A 25,437-nucleotide genomic window follows, 5' to 3' on the forward strand; every position below is an offset into this window, starting at 1 on the left:
GCTGCACACTGTCCCAGAAATATTAACTGAACCTGCGCAAAACATGACTGACGATGAGACGACCGGCCAAAGTTGGACCCATGGGTCGAATTTGGTCCACCAAACAACCTAAAAAATTATGAAAATGTTCACGTTGTTTTAATCTTTGTGAGATTCAGCTGCTCTATAAAAACGCACAATCCGTAATTATTCATAACTTTTCATATGGTGGTCAAAGTGACATTTTATGCAGAGAGTCATTCATTTAAAGGAACGTGAGATCATAGTTCAACTTTAAACAACACAAGAAGAGTTTTGCAAAAGTTTGGGCATCAGTGATCAATAATTCAGTATTAGGAGACTTCAACCACGTCACTTAAAACTGACCGTGGGTATTTTTTTCCTAGAACAAATCCTTTGATTCCCTCTTTGTCATTAAAGACTTCATTGACAGCTTTTTAAATACAGTATACAGGCAGCCAACACAAGTACAAGACATAAAAACTGACATGATTTTTTAATGAGAAATACACGAAACTGAAAAAATTGTACAAATTGAAATAAAATAAAAAAATTGCATTATTCTTATAATTTCTGGTACTTTTTTACATAGACTTTTCCATTATTAACCATCATCTGTTTGCTTCAGACACGATCCCTCCTTTGATAATCCATAATTACACGACTGAAGTCAAGATGTCTTCTCCGATCGTTGGTGCGGTCAGTGGTCGAGATCTCATCTGTCTGGTGGTCCGTTGTGCCTTGAACAGTTGATCCCTCCTAACACAGTCCTGACTGGACACACTCATCTGCAGAGCGCGGCCTCCACACGTAATGACAGCCTATTCTCTGCACACTACTATGAACAAGCATGATCAGTAATATGAATTGGTGCCCTGTCCTGGTTGTGTATCTGGAAAAGAGAGGTGAGGTTTCGTTAGACACATGAAATCATTTAGATGGAAACATCAGACATGAAAAAAAGGGGGAAGTTTTAGACTCACTTGAAAGTTGCTGTTGCAGCTGTCTGACCAGAGCTGCAGTCTGCTGCTGCTGTTGAGTCTGCTGCATTCCCTGTCGCGGGAACTAACACAGAAAGACACAGGTTGTTATTACAGCAGTTCCACACGTTCATATGTTGTGCATACCAAGTTTTCTGATTGATTTCTGAAATTTTAGGCAGCCAATAATGCCCATTTAGATGTTTTAGTAAGAAATCCACCCAGGTCAACATTCACGGACTGAGCTTTTCTTTAACGCAGCTAGAGGACGTTCTCCGGCTGCACGATGGCAGAAAGGTACATTCCGTGATGGACAACAGGACTAAAAACATTTATTAACTCAAGACGGTGAATGCACATCTCCTTACATAATTATCTAACTAACAGAAGCCCCATTCACACAGGAGAGGACGCATAAATGCCGGAGCGGCGGTTCGCCAATTCTCTGCCGATGGTGATTCACAGAGCGAAGCATCTCAGACTTAAAGACGAACCACCGTGAATTCACACAGAAAGCCGGCGCTGCGGCTCCTAAAGAGGTGTGACGGTACACGTCATGATGATGACATCGGTGTGTTTTCAAGATGTTTCCCTGGTGTCCCCCCCATCAATCTGACTCCCTCACTCGCGGGGAAGGAGGCTGTTTTCTCGGGGAAAGTTCACTGAAGTCTCAGTTGGGATGACTGACCGTCGCGGTTTCATTACAAACACTCTGAGTTTTTTTGCCCTGTGACAGAAGCTGTTTTCAGGCAAGAATGTGACGAAGAGTCGGTAGGACAAGCGGGAGGACAGAAACTTCTCCACGTATATCTGTGGTATTTTTTTCCACAGATATACGGATATAGTTGCCAAAGATAGTTACAGTTACTGCCTTACTTTGTGGGACATTTCTTTGTATTAAGTTGAGTGAAGGACCTGTGTAGTTAACTGACCGTCCGACGACACAACCTCGATACGCAAAGCCAGCTTATCCGCTAACATTGGTTCGGTTCTCCAATAATACGGCCCTGATGCTACACTAGAGTCAGATCAGCGCCGGAGCAAAATTTCACCCCTCGCCGCCTCCGAGAGATTCACACTGAGACGGAGGCGGGGAACTGGCGTACTAAAGCCGCATCCAAACGCCAGTGTGAATGTGGCTACTAGAATGATGTGGACTGGATTGGACCTACCATTGGTTGCTGTGGGGGTAGTGGCTGCATGCCCAGGCCCTGGTTCTGCGCCTGGCCTGGTGGTGGCACCCCTGAAACCTGCTGCTGCTGCTGCTGCTGCTGCTGTTGTTGCTGCTGCTGCTGCTGCTGCTGTGGGACTTGCTGTTGAGGAGGAACCTGCTGGGGCTGGACCTGTTGCTGCTGCTGCTGCTGCTGCTGCTGCTGCTGCTGCTGTTGTTGCTGCTGCTGCTGTTGTTGTTGCTGCTGCTGTTGTTGCTGTTGAACTTGTTGGGCCTGCTGCTGCTGCTGGAAAGAATACAGGAAGGAAATAACTTGAGGTGTTTGAGGTTCAGACTTGTGGCCTATGAGTTCCTATCCTGTTTCCTCTGCTGGCATTTAAAGCGGCCGTTGCTAATAACCAAAGTGATTTCATGAAATCATCTTCCTGTTCGCTGGACATTTATGTGATAAATATTAATTCTCATTTCTTTCAAAAGCATTATATTAATTTCTATTTCGTTACAGATGACTCCCAGATCTATTAGTCTTTTGATTTCAGCCAGACAATGTAACTGAACCAGAATCCTCGTCAGTGAAAGATCCCACTCTGACTGACTGTTCAGCGCAGTGTGAATCAGTGCACAAGAGGAGAAACGTAAAATCCCTTGAGCCTCTCGTTGTGGTATCCATGATTTCACCCATTCACTGGAGTTTTGTTTCTTTCTTTTCTTTACCTCTGATCCACCTCATCAGTAATTTAACTTTCAATTTTTCTTTCTGACAGTTTTTCATTAGAGGTGGTCGAACACCAGCAGTCCTGAGTCTTCCAGTCTCTCTTTCTGAATGAGGAACACAAACTACTGCCACCTGCTGGTTTGGACTTACTTTCCTCTCTCTCAGCCACAAAACGTACATGTTAGTGAGCTGGCAGCTGTAGCATTTACAGTGTTCAAGCACAGATTTCTGACCACAAAGTGAGTAAATACTACAGTTAACTTTCATCTCTTAGCTAGTTCTTTAACGTAGGTCTAGTTTGTCAGGACCTGGATCTTTACAGACACACCAAACCAGCACCCTGACCCCAAGTTTTCTGTCCTCCTGCATAAAATCCCACTGTATAAATCTTTCTTTGACAACAAGCTTCATTTTGACAGCTTTGTGATGTGTGTTGTCCAATCGTGCTTCACTGTCCGTTCCATTAATCACATCATTATCATCCAGTGACGTACTCTGAGTACTTGTTGTTGTCTGAGGTACTGCTGCTGTTGCTGTGCTGCCTGTTGCTGCTGCTGTTGCTGCTGCTCTGCCAGCATCTGATTGGGCCTCATGCCTGGATGGACGCCCTGGCCTGCCATGTGACTGAGACCGTGCATGATGGGATTCTGCTGGAGGGGCTGGTGGGCAAACCTGAGGTGAACAGGGCAGGGAGAAAAGGTATGAGGGCAGGTAAACAATGTAATTAAGATGAAGCCAAAGGACAATGTCAACCTCCTGCAACTGGACATTCACGTGCTAAAAAGCAAACGTCTTCATGCAACACAGTACAAACCTCTGTGTGTTCTGCATGTTGTGTGCATAGCCTGGAGCCTGCTGGTGAACGTAACCACTGGGCCTCTGCTGCATTTGCCTAAGAGGATCCACCACAGCCGGGTTGGCTCCAGGATGGGCGCCCTGGAAGTTTTGGTTCCCATAGGAGGAAGGACCTATACCACCACCCTGGGATGGATGCGGCTGCATCCCCATGTGTGATCCGTACGAGGTATAGCCCTGAGATATGTTCTGAACAATGAGACATGAGGCAGGATTGATAATTAAAACCAAGACTCAGAAGAAGCCAAATTAATGATTTATTTGAAGTATTTTTATTAGAAAAACACAAAAACAGACTTACCTGAGATGTCTGCATTGAAGTGTAAGGTTGGTTGGGTGTTATTGGTCTGATCTGCTGCCCTATCATGCTCTGATTCTGAAAAAAACAAAACAAAAAGTGATCAAATATCAAAGATTTGACGCCCTCCATCTAAACTAACAGTAAAACAGAATTCTTACTGCTGATTTGATGCAATTTTTCACTTTAAACAATCAAATAATTCTCGTCTTAGACCTTAAAATTGAATATCAGCAGCAACCAGACAGACAATCAACTAATCAACATCCTAATTCTGCTTATTCTGGAGTGAATTGACCCGTCAGTGCTGACTCACCAGTCTGACCTGTAGCTGCTGCCGCAGTATCTGACCCTGTGGCATGGGCTGGGGCTTATAACCCATTGGATATTGCTTGTCCAGTCCGATCATGCCGGGCATGCTTCCCTGCATGCCGGGCATCATGGTTGGGTAGCTGGGTCGAGTTGGCATCATTTGCTTCATCTGTGGGTTGCGAGCGGGTCTGTAAGGAGGTTCTAAACCTGGACCTCCTGTGGGAAAACAAATAGGTAAATCATAACCCTAGACGGTTCTTGCCTGCCAGTTAGGTGTGTTGCACTGCAGCTACAGAAGAAGATGATAATGATGAGAGACTGTGCCATCAACTGACCTGGAGGTAGAGGCTGGTTCTGGGTGTACATGCCCATGTTCTGCTGGCCGTATGGTAGCCTGCCATATGGGTGGTTCTGCATCAGCTCGGGTGGCATATTAGTCCCGTAGGGCACGCCGCCCGGTGCACGGTTCCCGTAGTCCTGCTGAGAAAACATTTAAAAATGTAATTTTTAACACTGGTTGTAGCAACTTACGTTCAGTAAAGAAACATAGAAACCCGTCAGTAAATCCTGACCTCTGTCTTGGTGGACGGAGCTTTCTTCTTCTTGTTGGACTTCTTCTTGCTCGAGTCAGAGGGCACAGCAGGCACAGCCTTCTCCGGCTTCACGGCCTCCATCATCTTCTTCTCTGGTTCCTGGGAGACGGGCGTCAGAGGCTCCTCCTCCTCAGGGGGCAGGGGGAGCGGCTCCAGGTAATAGCTACGAGGTTTGGGCTTCAGGTGGGTGTGGTAGAGCAGGAAACGCTGCTGCTCCTCGAACTTGGTGACTTTGCGGTCCACGCGCACAGTACCGAACCAGCCCCAGGACAGAGGGGCGGAGTGTTTGAGACCCTCAAAGACGTCCCAGGGAGAAATCTTCTGTTTGGTCGATACTTGAAGGCCCTGATAGCGGAGAGACAGAAGTCTTATTTAACTCAGTAAGTTGTTGATTGGACAACAATTTAAAAATGATCAAATAATCGATGGTTGTTCTGTCATTTTAGACCTAACATACATCCTGGTTGGACTGGCTGAACAAATCCTACTGAGAGGTGAACCTGTAGAAGTTAAATGTCACGTCAGGTTGTCTTGTGAGAAACCACGTACCTCTTTCTCAAATCCGGCGATCTTGTTGCCCTTTGTGTCTATTAGAGAGCCCTGAGGTTCACAGGTTATCACGTCTCGGGTCTGCTTGGGTAAGGGCAGAAGCTGGCGGACCTTCTCCAAACTTTCTGACTGCCGATCTCCGAGCTCTTTCTGTAGGAATAAATACATTGTGGAGAGGAGCGGTTACGAAAATGTTCATGAAAAGCATCTTTTTCCAAGGATCACGTGAAGCTTTTGCTTCATTTCTGCAAAAGCGCGTTAATCAAAACCTCAACTTGACAACCATTAAATGAACACTGGGAGAATAAGACATCTTTAAACCAAGAGCACGTCTTCAGACTCAACTCATCCGACTGTGGGTGAGAAAAATGTGCCGTTCTTACCCTGAGCTTCTTGACCAGGTTCATATAGGCCCTCTTATTCTCCTCCATGCTGCCCTGAGAGATACTGGACATGTCGGCAGCCAGTGTGCCGTTAATCAGAACACTCAACATGTCCAGCACTGTTGTGAAGAGCTCACTGTTGGAGAGAAGCAAACATGAGAGCCAGGCAGGTGACGTGACTGATATCCGTACCGGCAACAGAATCTGTTTGCTTTCAAATAAGGAATAAAGTTTTCTCTTTAGTCGACACTCACTTATTGGACTGCATGTCGACTGTGCCGCTGCTGATGATGTCGAGGAGTAGCACGGCCCACTCAGTGGTCTGCTGGGTGCTGCGCTGCACTGTGTCGAACATGCCACCCACCTTTTCAGAAGTGGAAAATGAGTTTCAAATTCAAAAGAAAGATTTTTAAAAGTCAGCATGCACAACTTCTTGTTGTGATCGAGACGTTCTTACCAGATTCAGTCGCAGTTTCAGAGCCTCATGCATCATTTGCTTTGCTTTGCAGTCGTCCTGGTACTGATCTTCTCTCCAGTTCGTGACAATCTGCTGCACTTGGCTGTAGAGGGAGGTGAGAAGGCCTTCCCTCTGTTCATCCTGTCCCTTCAAGCAGGTCAGCACCAAAGACAAGAACGGCTGCTGGCTCAGCAGAGACATACTGAGGAGCGAAAGAAACCAAATTTAATTAATAGCTAATTCGGTTGGCGCAGCTTGCACAGCCTGTGAGGGTGGAACAAAATCAATTCTGCCATTCAGTTTCCAACTTGTAGTGCTACAAAATTAAATCTAACTTTTTCCAGTACAGAGGGAATATACATCTCACCACTTACCTTTTCTGTTTCTGCCTGTCCCTCTCCTTGCGTGAGGAGGAGCCCAGGTGCTGTCCCTTCTCCAGCTCCTCTCCTGCTGCCTTCAGTACGTGGCCCTGAACTGTGGTGGGCAGCTTCGCTATCAACGGAGCCACCAGCCACACACCTGACCGCTCTGATGAGCTGCAGACAAAGAACATTAGATTTAAGTGTAAGTTTCAATTCATACACCTCCAACCAAGTGGCATGTGTTCGGGGATGAGCTTGACAATAATGCACTGACTTTCTAAAAGCGAGGAAAACTGTGAGCATAAGAATAAAAAAAATTTTTAAAAAGCTACACACCTTAAAATCGGCTTCATCTTGCTGGTGGTGCTGTTGTTGTTGGACGCGGCGCCTCCTTGGGCCGCTGCTCCGTTCCCTGAGGGGTTACTGGAGTTCATCTCAGCTGACTTCTGAAACACCTCGATGGTGGCCTTGGCTATGTTCTCCAAGAGCGAGTAGAGCTCCTGTTGGAAAGTGAATAAGATATAATCAGATGACTTCACAAAGACAAAGACCACACAGTCATATTTTGACTGAAGACAAACACTTACATTGTTTGTGCTCTGTTTGATCATCAGCTGCAGCTCCAGGGACGACTGTCTCATCGTCCACTGATCCATGTTCTGTGAAGCAGACAAGAACATTGTCATTCGTACGCATCCTCTCCCTTTTCTTGTAAGAAGCCAGTTATGAGCATGCACAGTTTACAAAACTGGATGTTGTGGTTGATTCAGCCAGGAGAGGGCAGCAAAACATCACTGCTATAATTCAAGACAGTCAAGCGTGGATGTTTTATCGAGAGAAAAATCAAAGACGTCGAGGCCTCGGCACTTATTCTCAAAACGTACTCATGCTGGATACTTTTTGACCTTAGCAGTCTTCATTCACTTAAAAATAGATGATTCTCTGGCGCAAACAGAGAGAAAGGACACAAGGAAAGTTTTCTGTGTGTTCTCGACCTGGAGGATGCGTTTGATTCGCTGCCTCTGAGGGTTGTCACCATCGTCACTGTCCAGCTGGCGATGCGGGTAGCAAATAAGCTGCAGCAGTCGCTGGGCCTGAATGTTTACCAGCACCGGGTCCTGCAGGGCACTGCTGTCCTCAGACAGAGACTTCAGGCAGCGCTCTCCAACCCATTCCTGCGAGACAGCACGAGAGGGGAAAGAAGGAAAAAGTGGCAGAGTGAGAAACGTGACAGAGCTCGACAGCTTCACTGATCCTCGAGCTTAAGTGCAAGATTAATAAACTCATGAGTCGTGCGAAACAAGCTTGACTAAAGCTGGCTGCATGGTGATGAAAACAGGGCAATGGGGATATTTCGCAGGAACAGAACGGCCGAGGCCTTGCTGGGCAGAAAATGTGTTTGGAGTCAGAGCATGGCCAGCTCACTGAGCGACTGCCAGCTCTCTCTCTCTCTCTCTCTCTCTCTGGACATCATATCTATGTGGCATAAGTGACATCTGGTGCAGAAAAATGATCTCATTCACACTTTTAATGCGTCTGCAATTACAAGTCACACAGAACAGCGGGAGCGCTTACATGAGCAAAAACTGAACATTAATTGTTTATGTGCGTGCCCACGAAAGCTTTCAGTCAGAGAAGACAGCAGTGCTGATAATACTGAACACAAAGAATCATGCATGCGTAAGTCAGACGCGGCAGGAAGCCATTTGTTCCAGACACATCAGATAGTCATCTCGGTAGCTTTCATTTCACGCTGACTGAGTGAGCTGCGGTTGTCAATTTCTTCTCTTTTGTATCATTCACCCCATTTCCACTCATCCTCACCTGCTGGCAGATCGTCTTCAGAACGTATTTTGCGTACACATCCAAGCTGGCCGTTTCTATGGAGACATTGCGGCCCTCGGATATGTCGTCCAGGCCTGCAGGGTGCGACAGTCCTGAGCCTCTTAGCTCTGCATCACCTGAACCACAGAAAACCAGTGAAGCAAACCGTTAAAATCCAAAAGTGACATCATGATGATCCAGTATGTTAATCTGCAGTAATCCTCAATCGATCAGAATATTCTGAAATACATTTTCACGTGACATAAACTTATTGATTCAAGAGCAGCGCAAAGACTCTTACCCAGCATGAAGACGGCTTTGAGGACGGCAAATACTGCTCCAACAACTATGCTGTTCTGAGACGCAGCAAGAAGGTGGCGATCACAAGACGACCGGATACCGACTGAGGATTTATCTGCAAAGTCAAAGTGTCAAACAGTCAAAAAGTGGTTGAGTAAAATGTGTCATAAGGATGGTTAAAGTTTCCTTGTTGCGTTTGGTACCTGACTTCACACCATCTTGGGGGACAGGGTTGCGCTGCGGCGTCTTGAAAAGATGCAACAGAATCCTGCAGGTGAGTCGAGCTCCTGGCTCGGAGTCTTGCTCACTGCAGGCTGAAGGTCAGTTCAGACACAGAAGTATTTGGTTAGAGGTTGAGTTTCTCCACGCCACATAACTGAGGTTCACATTTTATTTTGATGAGCTACATAACCGGCATCAAAGTCACACATCTAAATTTAAAACTTGTCCTACATAGACCTCTCCTCAGTCAGGACGAAGTGGAATTTTCACAGAGCTGTTGTTGTGAAAAGTGGCTGTGAGAACAAAGCGTTTGCCACAAGCAGGAGCTGCTGGCATTTGGCATGTGTAATAGCGTTATAACATGAGCCAAACCCAACCAAACAGCAGGGCTGAATGAGGTTTTGTCTCCAAGCTGGGAGGGAAAAAGATTAGCAGTGGAGAGAGGGAGGCACTTCTCTGGCCGGTGCACAAAGCACACCGAGGCTTCGTGGACCCAGATCAAATAAGCTGCGTGTACTCTCCTCTCTGATAGAAGAAATGCATTATACAGGAATCTTCTCTGCGAGTCAAGCTGCAATGTTCTGCTCACCATCTAATGGCTGTGAAATTATACATACAGAGGATCGAAGAGGTCTGAAACAAAGTGTTCGTGTTAGTGGAAAGTTTAAAGCATTGATTCCCAACCAAGGGTACATGTACCCCAGAGAAAAATCTATCCACATACTGAGTCTGCTGTACACCGAATGTTATGATTGAGACACGGGAGGCAACCGACGCTTATTTTCACTGATGATTAAAAGGTGTTTAGAGAGGCAGTTTTAACGAGAGGAGAAAGACCATCAGTGACTTTTTATGCCTTATACAAAACTAAATAAACAAGCTCTCTTTGGACAAACACAATTCATACTGTTTGACTTTGTTTATATGTGGCGGACCCTGCCACCTTTCCAGCTTCAACAATCAGTGTTCTGAGGACCTTAATTTCCTGGCTAAATGGCTAAAAGTTGGGGATATGTTCACCTTCTGCCTCTAAAAATGGCGTGTGATAGATAATAGTGTGAATAAAAACTTGCCTGAACTGACCTTTGACAGTTGATATAACAATCTCCATTTTTAGAGAGTAAACAGTGTTAGTAACTTTCTTTCCTAATTTTTGCACTGATTTTAAAAAAAAATACACATTTTGAGACGTACGTTGAGATAAAATAATCCTTACCTGCGTTGAGGAGGGAAGGAATGGCCACACAGCGAACCAGGTCTTCCAGGAGGAGACACTGCCTCGCGATGAGAATGGCTACGAAGGTTGCCAGGGAATCATGGAAGGACAAATCGCTCACCTGAAGGACGAGTACAGAGAACATCTTTATAATTAACACTGTGAGAGGAGAAAAGCCGTGATGATCACAGAAGTATGAAAAATTATAATGCTGTTTTATTGGTCTTTAATAAAAGACAGATGTCAAATAAAGCTGACATTATTATGGAAAATGAGATCTGATAACCATCAGCCAGAAATTATACAAAACTCCAACTCACATCTACGTTACACAGCAGATCATTGAAGCCACAGTTGCCGTTGTTGGAGGAGCAGCAGAGCGCCTTGAGGATGCCGAGCCACTCGGCACTCAGGGAGCGACAATACGCCGTCAGCTCCGCACACAGGATCCCGATATCGTTCACCCTGGAAGCACAGTCACATGAGATGAAACAACAGCCTGTGACAAAGAGTAGAAAACTGTATCTGTCAGAGGCATGAACACAGGCAGTCATGGCAGAAGTAACACACCTCTCAGGGTCTCTGTGGTCCACACACACGTCCATCAGCACATTACAGACGAAGCTGTAGCGGTTAGCCGGGCTGTCGTTGAGGATGGTGCCCACCATGGAGTGGTTGAAGTTGTGGGCCGAGGGGTTGGCGATGGCCTCCATCATGAACACGGGATCCCAGAGCATGTTGGAGTCCGACGGGTCGATGTTGCAGTAGATGGAGTTTTTCACTTTGGAGCAGAACTCGCTGAGAGGGAACACGAGCGGAAGACGGAGAATAATGAGGGGTTACGTCAGTTCTGACAGCTACAAACAAACAACTACAAATTACATACTTTACATACAAATTACAAGTGGAACGCGGGCGACAAAATAACATTTGTTGACGGTTGATTTACTGTAAACAGCTGCTCATTTTTCCTGCTCGACAAAAGCAAATTAAAGGATGGTGGGAACGGAAATTAAACTGGATGCAAAAATCATAACTTTGTGTAGATGAACCATGAATATAAATCATCTTAAGGTGCATTTCAATATTATTCACATTTACAGAAGGAAAAAGAGGTGCTGAAGCAGACCTCCAGACAACAAAAAATACCCTCAAATAGTCGAGAATTTAATTCTACCTGAAAATCTCTCCAAACTTGTTCTTGAGGTGACTGCAGGAGGTGTAGAGGTCATACAGGTACGCCAGGATGCAGCGCTCGGCAGACGAACAGTCCGCTGGGTTCACACCCGATTTCACCACGATGCGCAACCTGAGAAAACGTTTACGCACACATGATTTAGCAACACAACAAGTACGGCACTTCAGCTAGAAACCAACTAACTTAACTTGAAGTGAAGAACAAACCACTGAAGGTTAGGGACCAGACTATTTCCTGGATGAGGCAAGTAACATCCTGAAGTAACATTCCAGCACATAAACCCACGTAAAACTACAAAGCCTATTATGATTAATAACTGAGCTTTAGAGGTGCAATAAGGAAGCTTTTGTTACAGTCTGATAGAGCAAGGCTAGCTGTTTTCCTGCTTTTCAGTTATATTATTTTCATCAGAGGCTTTGCAAGGTTAGCTTCATCTTTCACACTTATTTAATTCAGCTAATGCTTTAATTGTAAATGACTTTTGACCAGTGCAACAGAAGAATCAGCTGAAATTCTTCAATTACAGGATTCACAACAACACGTTATTAGCACAGCGCTCAGCATTTAGGCGCCCTGTCAGCACTTCTGTGACACTAAAAACCCTCGTTAAAGACGGTAGAACGAGGCTCACAGAGAGCGACCCGCTGACAACCAATTAACTTGCCCGTAAATCTCCTTTACTACTTTAATTAGAATCACTTCTTTATCTTGCAAACATCCCTTTAAGATTAGGGTTAGGAAACATAAAGAGGCAACGCTTAGGAGACAGCAGAGGAGATTTGAAGGTATCCTCCTGCCAAACAGCAAAGCTTGTAAGTTACGTACCCGTCAAAAACTTGTGCTGTCTGCTCAGGATTGAGGATGAGGCAGGAGTGGTACCTCCTCAGCACAGCCACGATGCACAGACACAGGCTGGTGGTGTAGCTGCCCACCAGGCTGGACGACTTCAGCAGCAGCTCGGCTTCCACCAGACTCAACTCCGTCAGGAGCTACAAAAGAAAACACACGAGGTCAGTGGATTGTGATGATTAAAAACATACGGGATGTATTCATGTTGAATAACGCGGCTGATGACGTCGTCCTTACATGAAGAGCAAAGTCTATGAGGCCACTAATGTTGAGGGAGTACTCCATGAGGTCAAAGATTAACTGAATGTGCTGGACGAGAGGCAGGTGATACGACATCCCTAAGGCAAAGTTGGTGATCTGATCCAGCACGTTTCTGGACACCTGCACACACACACAAAACATCCGATGTGATCAACATGCAGAAAACAACAATATTTACAGCCTCACGTGTGACACTGAGCCGTAACACAACAACAGGATAAAAAAGTCAATTTACATTCTATAAGCAGAAACATTCAAGCAAATACCAAAATATGTTGCCAGCTGCTGGAACTTTATTGTTCAACAGAGACCTGAAATTAACGCCTGTGTGGAATACAAATACAATTATAGTTTATGCGTTTTTCTTTCACTTCCATGGTTTCAGTTTTCGCCACAGACGCTACATACAGATGGACAACTTGACAGCTCTCCAAAACTGAAGCCAAAACATGCCGATCGACCCCCCCGGGGGGCGCTAGCTGCAGTAAAGGTCATAAATCCTGCCCACTTCACGATAACAGATGGAAAATGGGCTCGACTAAAATATACATTTTGCTCCAAAGATGGTTTTCATCATCTTAGGTAGTTTTTGTCACCATGATTTATTTTCTAATGTTTATTTTCCTGATAAGTTTGCTTTTAATTAGTGAAACATCATGATTGACAGGTGAGAACTTTGGCTCCACTGCCCAATGACCAGTGCACACTCTGGCTCCAAAAGACATCACCAGTGCAAGATGGCGGCACTCGTACCCGGTGTAATGATTAATGATGATCACTTGGTGGTATTAATAAATGTTAAAAGATGTTTACTTTCAAAATAATGTTGAAGAAAGAGTTCTTCACACCAACACGGCAAATACTACCACTCTCGTTAGCTTAGCCTAGCATTACGACTTGAAGAGGGATGGAACAGCGAGCCTGGTGGGTAAAAATCTACCATCCACTATTTCTTGACCAGGAACAGTGACGTAACGGAGTCGCCACCGGTTGCTTAGCAACATAACAAAGACGACACGACTCCAGGATGGTACGGCTCGCAGTCAAGAAATAATCTGGCACACAACCCTGTAAAACCAACTCCCTTTTTTTTCGCACCTTTTTTTTTTTTTTTAACACAAGCACGATGATAACTTGTGAGGTCTCCAGAAAAGAAACCTCTGGACAGAACCAGGCAGAAACAGTTTCCCTGTTTCAAGTCCTCATGCAACACTAAAGGTAAACCAGTGATCTCCTGGGCGTAGCAGATATGAGTGGTGTGAACCTTCTCATGTCACTCTATGCAAGAAAGCGAAAAAGCATGGACAAACTATTCCTTTAAAACAAACACAGGGCCAAACACAAGCGAGATGTTACTGGAAACTTGGTCTTATGTGTTGACTGATAACAAAGCAGGGCAACTTGTTTGATCATATTATTCTATCGGGAACAACTAATTTCTTCGTTACAACCTTTACCAGGAGGAATCTAAATACATTATGTTCTGCTGTTGTTTTTAAGTGACTCACCTTCCATTATGCATTTAAATCAAATTAAGCCATGTCACAGGAGAAATCAAGATACATTCAAATTACATTTACATTCAAATGAGTCACCTTGGGAGGTCTTTCTGTTTGTGGCTGCTGACACATTTGCATTAACAAACCCTTTGGCCTGTGATTCATACATACGCAGAAATATCAGACACACGAGGACAAGACAGAATGTGCTTCCTGGTCTGACCTGGGAGGTGACCTGGTGCTGGTCAAAGTGGGAGAGGTGCTGGAATTTGGAGAAGATATCTTCTGCAGTGGGAAAGGCTTCCGGCTTACTGCGCTTCCTCTTCTGTCCTTCCTCTCCTCCTGCGTTCACGGGAAAAGAGAGGAGAGGGAGAGGAAAAATAAAATAAGAGCAGGAGCAGCAACCCATAACTGGTCAGCAGTATTCTTTCCAGTCTGCAGAACAGGCCAGCCGTGAAATCGAGTTAAGCCAGCGGTCTGTTCTCGTATTTCCAGCCTCCTTTGATTTGAGGCTCCAGTGAAAAAGACTCTGCTCTGAGGGCACTTTAAAGAAAAGGAAAATTGTACTTTTCACTTAAGAGTGACACAAAAATTTGAGCTGAAGGTCATCAGCAGCTCACGGGGATGTGATAAGGTGACACAATATGTGATTATGACTTTGAAAGGCTTACCTCGCCTTAATAAGGTCACTTGTATGAGAGATAAAGTGGCTGCGAACAGATGAGCGCTATTAGCATAGAAATTGGGTGCAAAGAAGTTGGAGCGATGCAGCCCCCCTCGGGTGGAGAGGAGAAGCTTGTTCTCTTAAGGAGATCAGAAAAAAAGGGGAATACACATGAAATGTATCTAAAGAGAAAGAGATAGGAAGATGATAACAGCTGGAATGGCCACAGTGAGAAACTGAGCCATCAGCCTGCACATGAACCATTTTTTACAAACATCCCGGCAGGATAAAGCTCCTGCGCATCTCTTTCATGTGACAGACGTGGATTTTTCAGCAGAGAAATGAAGGGGGGGGAATAAAATCCAGTCACTAAATGGGGCGACACATATCAAAACATTAAAGTGCTTTCACTGACTTGATCGTCATCTTTAAACATAAAAAGTGGGTGAAATGAAACCGACGTCATCTCAAAAAGCAGTTTGCTGCCAGACAAACTGCCCCCCCCCCTCCAGCGCAGGTAATGTAAAACATAAGTAAATGGGAAACGCGGGACATTAAGCCATCAGTCAAAAGCTGATAAAATCGAGACACACTCACCGGTTTCTGCTGTGCTTTTGCGGTTGAGCACCTTCAAGATGTCTTTGGTGATTTTTTTGATGGCGTGTCGCGCCTCATCCCTCAGTTTGCCCACACCGTACAGGACCACTAACCGCTGGTTGCACTCGTGGCTGGCGCTCTCCTCCTAAAGAACGGATGACAAAAAAAAAAAAAAAAGACCGTCATAAACCGGATGCACCTGATAACCTTCAGAGCAAAGCAAGACAAAAGACACAAAAGATGAATTTGAGACAAGGGTCGAGGATTACATTCAACAAAACTCAAAGCACAAGAGGAGACATTTCAGAAAATATACAAAAGGATAATTACAGCTGTTAAAGAAGATGTAACATAGCTATAGTTTGGAGCTTAAAGTCACCCCACATAATTTGGTTCGATTTCACAGAAATGCTACTGATCATAAACAGGAAGTCACAATACTGGAACTGTTAACTTGGTTACAATAACTTAAAAAATATCGATATCTGATACCATTTTCAGTATCACAAGGACAAAGTTCCAGTGTGTTGTAAGTGATGGTAGCTGCGCTTCTTAAAAAAAGTTTTTTAGGACATCTAGTCCAAACGTTCAGAAGACATCTGCATCCACTGCATTGGCATCCACACACTCTTACTGCAGTCGTGTGCGCAAAGCAGAAGAAAACAGTCTTTAGGTGTAAAAACACACTTGAGGGCGCGGCGATAAGCATATACCAAGTGTGAAACACGAGCCGTGGCGCCGTCTGTGCATTGACTAGAATCTAAATACATCTATTCTGTCAGGAGCATGTGAGACGGACAATTGAAACGAGGTTAGAATCTAAGGAATGTAAGGAAACATCGACAGAATTATAACAACCCAGAAGAGTAATTTTGTGCCAAGCAGCGAGCTCTCTTACCTGAGGAATAGGGAAGTGAGTGGCATACTGAATGTGGCGAGGCTGCTCGTACAGCTGGGGGAAGGCAGGGTCCATGCCCTTGTCCTTACAGCTGGCCTTGCTGTCCTGCTCTGCAGCAGGCTTCTCAGGAGAGGGGCTCCCTTTGGACTCGCAGTGCATCGGAGGAGAGAACATCTGCCGGGCAGAAAGGAGACTTGAATTGATTTCATGCAAAGAGGAATCCCAAATTTTCAGAAAAGCCAAAGTGCGTGGTACAGGGGTGATTAGAATTGATTCTGAACAATATCTTTGCCTGGAAATGAAAGGAAATATAAATGGTAGTCTGTGTGTGTGTGTGTACCTCATCAAAATTAGCGCTGGAGTTCTGATCAATTTCCATCGACTCCGACAGGCCGGTATCCTGTCGAGCAAACAGAAACCTCATGTTACCCTTTGACACCACACTGTTGCTTTGTACTGCTGCACAAATGATGCATCACACTCCACAACACCAACAACAGACGCCTCCCAACGTGCCTCGTTCTTGCCGCTGCCTCCTGCCTCCTGCTCCTTGCGCTCTGATTCATCGGAGGGCTCGTCGCTGGGGGAGCGCGGGCGCAGCAGGTGGGAGTCAGAAGCTAGGTCACCGCGGGAAATCAGCGTGCACATGTAGATGTTGTGGGAAAAGACGTCGTGACGGATGAGCTCGCAGAAGAGCAGGACCAGGTTGGAGAACTCCACCCGCTCGCTTTCATTCCCAGGCTCCGCTGCAGAGGTGGAGAGAGGATTTGAATAATTCAATGAGAGGGAGTCCGAGCCAAATCAGTTAGAGTAAATACGCACTGGGTAATGAAATAAGGGGCAGAGACAAAAGGATATAAAGTATCTTCAATATCCTATCAAGTTTGAGTTATTCGAGAATCACAGCCACCCAGGAAATACAGAGACAGACTCACTCAGTGTGGGAGCCTGAGTGTCGAGGAACTGCAGCAGCACGTCCTGAAAGACCGGCAGTGTGGCAGCCGAGAGGGAGCCGGATGACACAGAGCCCTTCTCATCCACCACCTCCGACTCACCACACCTCTGCAAGCAAGCAGACCAGACAGACAACACACAGCAAACGGTCTTTGAGTGCTAAATGAAGAGAACGTATTTGCAAACTGTCCCTATTTACTGCGATTATTTGGTTTTAGATGCCACGTAAAGACACCACAGAATATAAATTATGCAGTCAGAATATTTTAAAGTGTTACTGCCATGATGATCTGATCTGTAAGATCATCCCAGAAGGACGGGAAAGAGATACTGCACAGACGTAAGAAAATAAATGTATGGCCTTTCAGGGTAACAGAACTAGAGCAACCACCTAACAAACTTAAACACTATGCAGATTCATATCAAAGGATGATATTCAGAGCTTCAGTCAAGATCACTCATGTCAAGGCAGGTCCGCTTGAAACCATATCATTTCATAATATTATATTTCCACTAGGGAAGTCACTTTTTGCTAATGGTGATGTGATACTGAAAATATTTTTAAGCATTCAAGATAACGCTGCTGAAAACAAAACATCACACAATCACGTCGCAGAAGACTAACAGGAGAAAACCAAGAGATCCAACAAATGTCCACTTGTGCTTCTTGGCGTCAAAGACTTGACATCCAAATCGTGGCCAAATGAAAACCCTCCATCCGATCTTATCCTGCCTCCTAATCATCAGACATCAAATAAAGTAAACAGGGGAGGGCAATTACTTTTAATTACAGAACAGATACCCATAGTGGCGCCACCCAAGTGTTGATGCAGTGTGCACATTCAAACACAGCGCATGGATATATAAGAAAACTATGTGTGACAAAAATCACTGATCCATTGAAGAAAAACACCAATGAAATATAATTTCTCTGGATGGTCAGTCCAACTTGTTGAGAGGTTTGCTCTTGGAGCCGAGACAGAAACATGTCACACTGACTCAGAGCGGCCGGCGTGTCTCTTACCTCGGCTTCTATTTCGGCCTGTCTCTTCTCCAGCAGCTTGGCCACCACCATGGCCCGGTGTCTGCCAGAGCGCTTACAGCACACGGCCCATTCACAAAGCAAGGTCACCACCGCGTCATCATCTGGTGACATCTGGACAGAAACACGCACTATGAGACAATACAGCTAAAAATAGAAGCCCTAAGCATATTTTATAATCTGGTGATTACTACTCACATGGTACCAGCATTAAAATCTCAAACCTCTAAGTCCCAAGTGATTTAAAACAAATATTTTTGATCATATGATGCTGCCATGTGATATCTTCATCAATTCAACCCTTACCTCGTGGCCATCTTTACTCTGGCCTGAGCCGAATATTCGGTTGTACAGCGAATCCAGTGAGTTGTTAAAGTCAGACTTCTCGAAGCTGTGGTTGTCTAAAACCTCCAGGGTGTGAAGAACTCTCCCTATGGTGAACCCTGGTGAAAGATTACAGAGAGATTACAGAAATCGACCTTACTGACCTCACAACGAGCCCGTGTGAGCTGTGAACAGTTCTCTGACCTGCTGTGGTCTCCTGACACTTATCGAACGACCACCTGAACTCCACCGCCTGGCCTCGCTCCTTCACTTGCTCCTCGATTTCTCTCAGCTTTGTGCGGACCTGCGGAGAAGGACACGGTGGGAAAACATGATCTTGACACCCAAAATGAAGATCAACGTATGAGAAAACCATCACAATAGAAGAATATAGAAATCTCTAGGTTAACACTTTTGTACCTGCTGTGTGAAGGCAGTATTTCCTCCAGGCATTGGTAAGCTGGACGGGGCGATGGGCAGGAGGTCCAGAGGTGACCCAGTTTTGTTTCTGCTGTCTGTCAGAGAGTAATGCCACACCAGTGCACTCGGACAGCACAGGACTATGCTCTGATTTGGCAAGATAGAAATAACAAGAGGGAAGGAAAAACAGAAGAATTAGAACGTTAAGATGATCTTTGATAATCCAGTAACGCATGAACAGAACCGTCTCATGTGTATATCACTCGAAACGAGCAGAACACCTGTAACATGCAGCTGAGCCCGAACACCAGAGGCCTGTGCTGAGGGCAGATGTAGAAGTCAGTGAACGGCGTCTGTGGCTGGTTGCCTCCTGCCGGCTGCGAGGTTGGAGTCGGGGGCAGGGCGTTACCTTGCTGCGCCAAGATGCCATGGGCTGGATGCCCCCCTGTGCCGGGGCCCAGGCTCCCATCGCTTAGCAACAGGTTGAGGCGCCGTGTGCAGAAGTAAGCCAGCCTCCGTGACAAGTAAGCCGACTGTACAAATTCCCCTGAGTACTGAAGGACGGAGGAGAGATTCACAGCATTAGCCCACAGCACTCAGCGTCCATCAACATCAGTCCGCTTTGGAAACAGAAACAAAATGAGTGGCTGCGGGCCCCGATGGGCCCCGTCCAGCAGAGGTCAACACCGCTAAAGTGCTGCGGATGAAGACACGCGACAGGCTCGTGATAAACTGTTGACAGCTGCAGAAGCACGTCGTATCAGCAAGCAGCGAGCGCGTGTCACAACCACGTGAATGTTAAGCAGCGTTGCATGTTTCAAGGGTGTACCTGTAGTAAAAGCGGCAGGAGAAGTCTGAGCAGCTCGTCTTCACCAGGTCGAACCTTCTCAAAACACTCCAGCACCCACGTCAGGAACTCATGTCTGTCTAGCATTCCATCCTGACCAAACAAACCAGACACGAGTTAACGTCAACTCCATGAACACGATAATTACAGTGTTCAATGTGGAGACACTGAGAGTTAATTCATTTATTCATTGAAATATGCAGCGATCTCCAGCTTCACTTCAAGGAATCAGGTAGGAAAAGTGTTTGCAAACCTAATCAGAAAAACTCATTCATTACTAATTCCTTTCCTGAAACAACTTTCCCAGGCTTCCTTCACCTTTTACGTAGTCAAATTAAAGCTCTTCTTATATTAACATTCACGCTAAAAAAGATAATTACACTTTATCACATTAAAATCAGGTGTTGTTGTGCTAAAAACTACCAAAATTAGGTTTTGTGATAGCACTTTACAGAGGAGAGACATATTACAGAAAAACAAGTTTCAAGCATATAATCCAAAAACCAGCCACTTGGCAAACACTGAAAACACATTTCCAGAACACGTACGAAGCTTAATTCCCTAAATGTAGTGTAGTTATTATAATCATTAAGGCTATTAATCATTATCCCTGAGAAAATGTCTTTGTTGTCATTTGTTGTTCAGACTTTGTCTGAAGGACACAGAGTCTGTAACAACTCTCAGTAATCCCTGCGATACTTCACACATCTGGTTGAACCTGAATCAGGATTCATATCAAACTCAAGGACTACGCAAGGACATTCAAGGCCTAAGTCCCTCAAATTCAAGGACCCACCACAGCCTCGTTTGAGACTCAGACCAAGGTCAATTTCTGCAACAACCCTCAGAATTTGTATAATGAGAAGCAGTGACCTTTGCAGAAGAAAACCAAAATTATCAAATTCAATTTCTATCCTTGCACCGAATGAATGCATTCAAGCACCTTCAATGACCTATAAATGTCCAGGGCCTTGATTTTCCCCCCTAAAATGTGGGAGCCCTGTAAATGTTGACAAAGTGCACCAACATGTCTGTATTTGAACTGTGTATCTGGAGAAAAACAAAGTGTTCTAATGCAATGTGAGAGGAGCAGCAGACTTTAGAGAGTGAGCCGACCTGGAACATGAACATGGCGAGCTTCTCGTTGTATTCCCACTGCTTCATGGCCGTCTCCACATCAGCAGGAGTAGCTGGGAGCGGAGAGCTGCAGCCTTGACTAGGAAACTGTCTGTAATACTCGGCGACCTTCTGAAGCTGTTCCCACAGGTACTTGGTAATAATCTGAGTCCATTCTACAGACACAAACACAAAGATGCATCACAGATTGAATAAAGTCAGAGCATATTCTCCAGGAAATCCTTTCTAATCCAAAAGAAGAAAGCATCCTTTTTAATTAGAAAAACCTGACTGGGAACAGATCAATCACAGCACCAGAAGCAAGAAAAGACAAAAACACAATACAAATGTATAATAAAATGATTTCCTTACCTATACAAGGATCAATCACATGCCTCTTCTTGACTTTAGTTTCTGTGATGGCTGCGTGATACGCACAGGTCATTTTTATCATCCATGCTGAGCGCATGACAGGGACTGAGTACTTGGCCAAGTATCCAAAAACCTCCTCCTTTTTACTGAAGATGGGAACCTGTGACAAGGACATTAAGCGCACAACGTCAGTAATGTTGAGTGAAAAGATGAACAGCCCAAGAATATTTCTCAAAGCACCACAAATGGCAAGAAGAGCAGAAAAAAGTGATTTATTAAAAATGGCTGGATTGGTTTGACAATCAGTAGTTGAATACATGAGTTCAAGATTAAATTGCCTTAAAAGAGAGACAAAAAGCTAAATAACATCTATTGGATAACTCATATACTTTGGCTGCACATGCTACTTCTAAATGCTACAAATAAAGGCTTCAGAAATCCTCGTCTGCAATAAGATTAATTGTGTTAGCTGGATGACATTTCCTTTACAACGCTGCCTGTTTATAAATGCATTTGAACACATCTGCCATGTTCTCCTGGTGTTACTTCTTCTGTGGTTCTGGATGAAGAGAAACCTGGAACTGGCTCACTTCTGGAAAAGTGATAAAACCCAAGTTAGAAAACATTGTTCATTATGGCGAGAAATCAAATGAAATATGTATGCACCAAGGCAAGCATTAAAGAAGTCAAAAGAAAACACATAGCAACCCACAATGGAATTGTAAATGATGAAGGGCACTGGAATGGAAAGCTGACCTTTAATTTAGCCTGATGTATTCAAATGTCGAGACCTATTTGCCGCAACTTGTGAGAGCACTTACAGGCGAAATCATTCGACACAGGCGAACAAGAAACACCTCTACATATGATCGATAAACAGCGGCAATCATTGCTTTTTGGTTACAGTCAAACAAGACAAACAATACACTTGATTTACACGGACGCATCAATCGGGTTTTCTTAAAAAGGAGATTAAAAAAGCTGCATTACTTACCCTTTCTGATTTCCTCTTGTTTTTGTCACGTTGAATTAAATTATCAAGGAGTGTTCTGCACAGTTTGGGGACTGTTTTATCACCAGGAGCGTTCCCAGGACTGACGTTTGTTCTCCTCTTGGCCTTTTCTTGGAACTGACACATAAATTTCTCCCAGCGGTGATATAACCATCAGGATCCTCCGCAACTAATCTGTTAGCTAAATTCCAGTCGTGCAAGACCACAATGGGTGAATCTTATTGGAGGCTGATGCTAGAAGAATTAATATAAACGCAAACTGATATCTGCATAGCTTTGAGGTAATATAAGCTTTAAAAAAAACAGGAAGTATAGAGCAGCACTATGTCCGTTTCACCTGACAGGGTTCCTAAATCTTCTCCAATGTTAAATAAAAGCACTTTCCAAGCATTTTCAAGATTTTCCAGCAACTTACAACTCAGGTAAATTACATATTTATAGACTTATATGCACTCATGTTAAATCAGATTTTACTGTGCTAAAAGCTTTGTACGAAGGGTGACATTAAAGGCAAACACAAAGAAGTGTTTCAAAATGTGTCACCCGCCTGTCAGAAGGCCTGGTGTCATATATAACACAGCTGAGCCGATGTAAAGATGTTATTATGAAAGCAAAGCAAAAGCAACATTTTCAAGCACTTTATCCAAAATACAAACAATACTTAAACCTTGAGAATACCACCTTAAAACAGAGAAATATCTTTGTAGTTTTAGATAATTATTCCTAACATGAACGAAAAGGCAAAGTCTGGTCATTATGAGTGATTAAGATATCTCAGACAAGCTCGGCTCTGCGCTCTCAGACTTGGCTAAGATGCACTTTGTCACCCTCAGGTGTACTTTGGCTGTGCTCATCCGAGTAATCATAGCAGGACAGCACGAAGCATTTTAGAGTTGAGGTAGCAACTGTTGGTATACCAACATTTAACTGTTCTATACAGAATAAACCTTATTTTGTAGAGCTGGTATTGCCACTGATTTCCGCAATTGCTGAACAAAATTCCACATTCAATCTGATTCTATATGGAGGGTGTTAATTTCATACCCGCATTAAAAAAAACACCATCTTTAAAGATCAATCCCAGAATTGGGTCGAATTTTGAGTTTACATCTTTAAAACTCATAATTATTACTTGACAGACGGTTAATAACCTCATGACTTTCATCAGCATCTGTAACAAAATATGCAGCTCTTATCAGTGTTGGTGGGAAAGTGATTGAGCCCAAAGAAGAACTCACGCAGCCAATTTGTGGTTAATTGTGAAGTTTTTGGGTTTTTTTTTCCTTAACATAGCAAAGTGTTTTGATGTTTTGGGGTGGGGTCCACTTCCTTTGTTGTGAACATGGGTGAAAAATATAGGGTCTTTGGTGACGGCCTAAAAATCCACACCAATTCTTTCCAAATGAAGTGGGTGGAAATGGAAAAGATAAAAACAAAAAAGCCAGGGGACAGTAATAGAATTACACTGATCAATCAGTCAATTAAAGCACATTGTAGAGGGAGTGGCCAGTGTGGCATCTTAAACAGATTATTCTTTGTTTCACCAGCACTGAATAAAAAACGGTTAAACACACTAGCAGTAAAGAAGGCTTTACAAAACTCACACCGGGGTCTTACCTTTTTAGCCAGCTGCGTTAGAGGTTTAGTCCCGGCTAAATCCGTGAACCAATTATTGATGGAGCTCTGTGACCTCGCTGTGACGAGCCAGAAATTATCCTTCTGGTTGACCTGTGGCTTGCGTTTCCCCGTGTCCGGGAACGTGTTGTACCGCAGCTTCTCTGCGATGATGCTGCTGAAGTTGGAGCTGATCTGTGAGGCAGAGATGGAAACAGGGCGAATCAATTACAACCACTCACATGCAAAAAATGATTTTAAAAAATCCCATGCAGTGCAGGTTAGAGTTTTTACCTTTGAAGGGTTGAAGTTGACATTTTTGGCACTGCCATGTTCATCCCCAGACACAGCTGGTTGGTTATTGAATCCTTGCTTCACATTCAGTGCAGTCAGCTCATCCTGGAACAAACAAAAGAAAAATTAGCTCACAGCGTAATTTACGATCCCAGACGAGCTAGCTGAGGTTTGAGAAAGCAGGATACAGGCTAAATGTTGCTGCTGACACCATATAAAAAAATGGAAGATAAATGTTATGAAGCGTTAAGATCCTTGTTAGACAGATCTGCAGCAGCGTTGACAGAATACTAGAATATTTGTTTTCCATCTGGATCAACAGATTATCTCAGGTTAATAATAGATCAGGAGCCAACAGCACTACCAAGCTAGGCCAAACTCCAATCTCAAAACCAAGGCACAGATAATGTACCTTTATTCTCAATTCTCAGGTCATGAAGATTAGCTGTGCAGGTTAAGCTAACGTTTACTCGCTGGACCAAAACATCCAGCTAACAAACAATCACCAGCCACACACAATAATAATAATGAAAATAACAAAAAAACAGCCAACGAATATTGTTTCTAATCACAAAGCTAAATACTGCTAATAGTTTATATATAACTGAATAGCATCCGCTAGCCGACGGGCTAGCTTAGCAAACTCTGGTACGAAACGAACCGGTTGTTTTCCAACTAATCTGGCGAGCTGGCTAACAAACTGACAACTAGGTGCTGTTCATTGTTATTGCTAGGCCCGAATCGTCTTGAGGGCTTGCTACACAGGCTAGCTAGTGTTAGCCTGCATAGCTTCTTTGCTTTTTTTGTCCTACAAAACACTATTTCTGCTTTTTTCACATTGCACATCGTAACATCTCACCTCTTTCTGCTTTGGATCTTGAGGATAGACGTCCGGAGGGCCGAGTCTGGGCCGCTTTAATGGCCGGTGTTCGTAACTTAGGATCCCGAAAGCAGCCATCATCCAGCGGCATCACAGCCAGGGCTTTCCTCCTCCCCAGCAGCCTGACCCCAGCTACAACAACGAAACACGCTTCCGGCACGGCTCCATCCGTGGACTTCAAAATAAAAGACACGGAGGAATCTTTCTTGACTTGGAGTCACTTCTGAAACAAAACAATTAATATACAGTGACGCTAACACATGCTGCAGGTTTGTAGTGTCGATTTTATGGATGGATAGGGGGTCAAATAGGGGTCAAGAAGATTTTGTAAAATGGTCCTCAGAACTTATTTTGAAATC

The 25,437-nt window shown here is 44.4% G+C and overlaps 1 protein-coding gene across 4 annotated transcripts; it reads right to left on the minus strand.

Annotated features, from left to right (window-relative positions):
• Nucleotides 1-477: 477 nt before the first annotated feature.
• med12 (mediator complex subunit 12) lies at nt 478-25,209 on the minus strand. 4 transcript variants are annotated; one of them, XM_037076072.1, is made up of 43 exons: nt 25,058-25,209; nt 24,199-24,303; nt 23,908-24,099; nt 21,279-21,438; nt 20,907-21,082; nt 19,773-19,883; nt 19,225-19,497; nt 18,944-19,090; nt 18,728-18,827; nt 18,506-18,642; nt 18,182-18,313; nt 17,139-17,265; nt 16,720-16,949; nt 16,544-16,603; nt 16,204-16,377; nt 15,306-15,450; nt 14,268-14,386; nt 12,522-12,665; nt 12,261-12,424; nt 11,415-11,546; nt 10,808-11,035; nt 10,558-10,702; nt 10,238-10,358; nt 9,003-9,113; nt 8,801-8,914; nt 8,500-8,636; nt 7,671-7,850; nt 7,263-7,334; nt 7,012-7,175; nt 6,688-6,849; nt 6,314-6,515; nt 6,111-6,220; nt 5,857-5,992; nt 5,474-5,623; nt 4,904-5,269; nt 4,667-4,811; nt 4,336-4,547; nt 4,023-4,097; nt 3,681-3,910; nt 3,361-3,538; nt 2,153-2,437; nt 984-1,065; nt 478-892 (listed from the first exon to the last, which is right to left on the minus strand). In XM_037076072.1, the coding sequence occupies exons 1-43, from the start codon at nt 25,157-25,159 to the stop codon at nt 855-857; spliced, it is 6,573 nt and encodes a 2,190-aa protein (XP_036931967.1). In that variant the 5' UTR covers nt 25,160-25,209; the 3' UTR covers nt 478-854. The 4 variants fall into 4 exon arrangements, with proteins under 4 accessions (XP_036931967.1, XP_036931969.1, XP_036931970.1 ...); XM_037076074.1 differs by having other exon boundaries at nt 4,667-4,808; nt 25,058-25,159; XM_037076075.1 differs by having other exon boundaries at nt 4,345-4,547; nt 25,058-25,159.
• Nucleotides 25,210-25,437: the final 228 nt, after the last annotated feature.

The sequence above is a fragment of the Acanthopagrus latus genome, chromosome 18 (assembly GCF_904848185.1).
Source record: "Acanthopagrus latus isolate v.2019 chromosome 18, fAcaLat1.1, whole genome shotgun sequence".
Taxonomy (NCBI): Eukaryota; Metazoa; Chordata; class Actinopteri; order Spariformes; family Sparidae; genus Acanthopagrus; species Acanthopagrus latus.

Excerpts from the sequence above, each read along its gene's own strand:
- med12 (XM_037076072.1), bottom strand. The coding sequence starts at position 25,159 with ATGATGGCTGCTTTCGGGATCCTAAGTTACGAACACCGGCCATTAAAG. Across the intron at positions 21,083-21,278 it reads TGTGATTGATCCTTGTATAG|AATGGACTCAGATTATTACC; the intron begins GTAAGGAAATCA and ends TTGTGTCTGTAG. Across the intron at positions 7,851-8,499 it reads TGAAGACGATCTGCCAGCAG|GAATGGGTTGGAGAGCGCTG; the intron begins GTGAGGATGAGT and ends GCTGTCTCGCAG.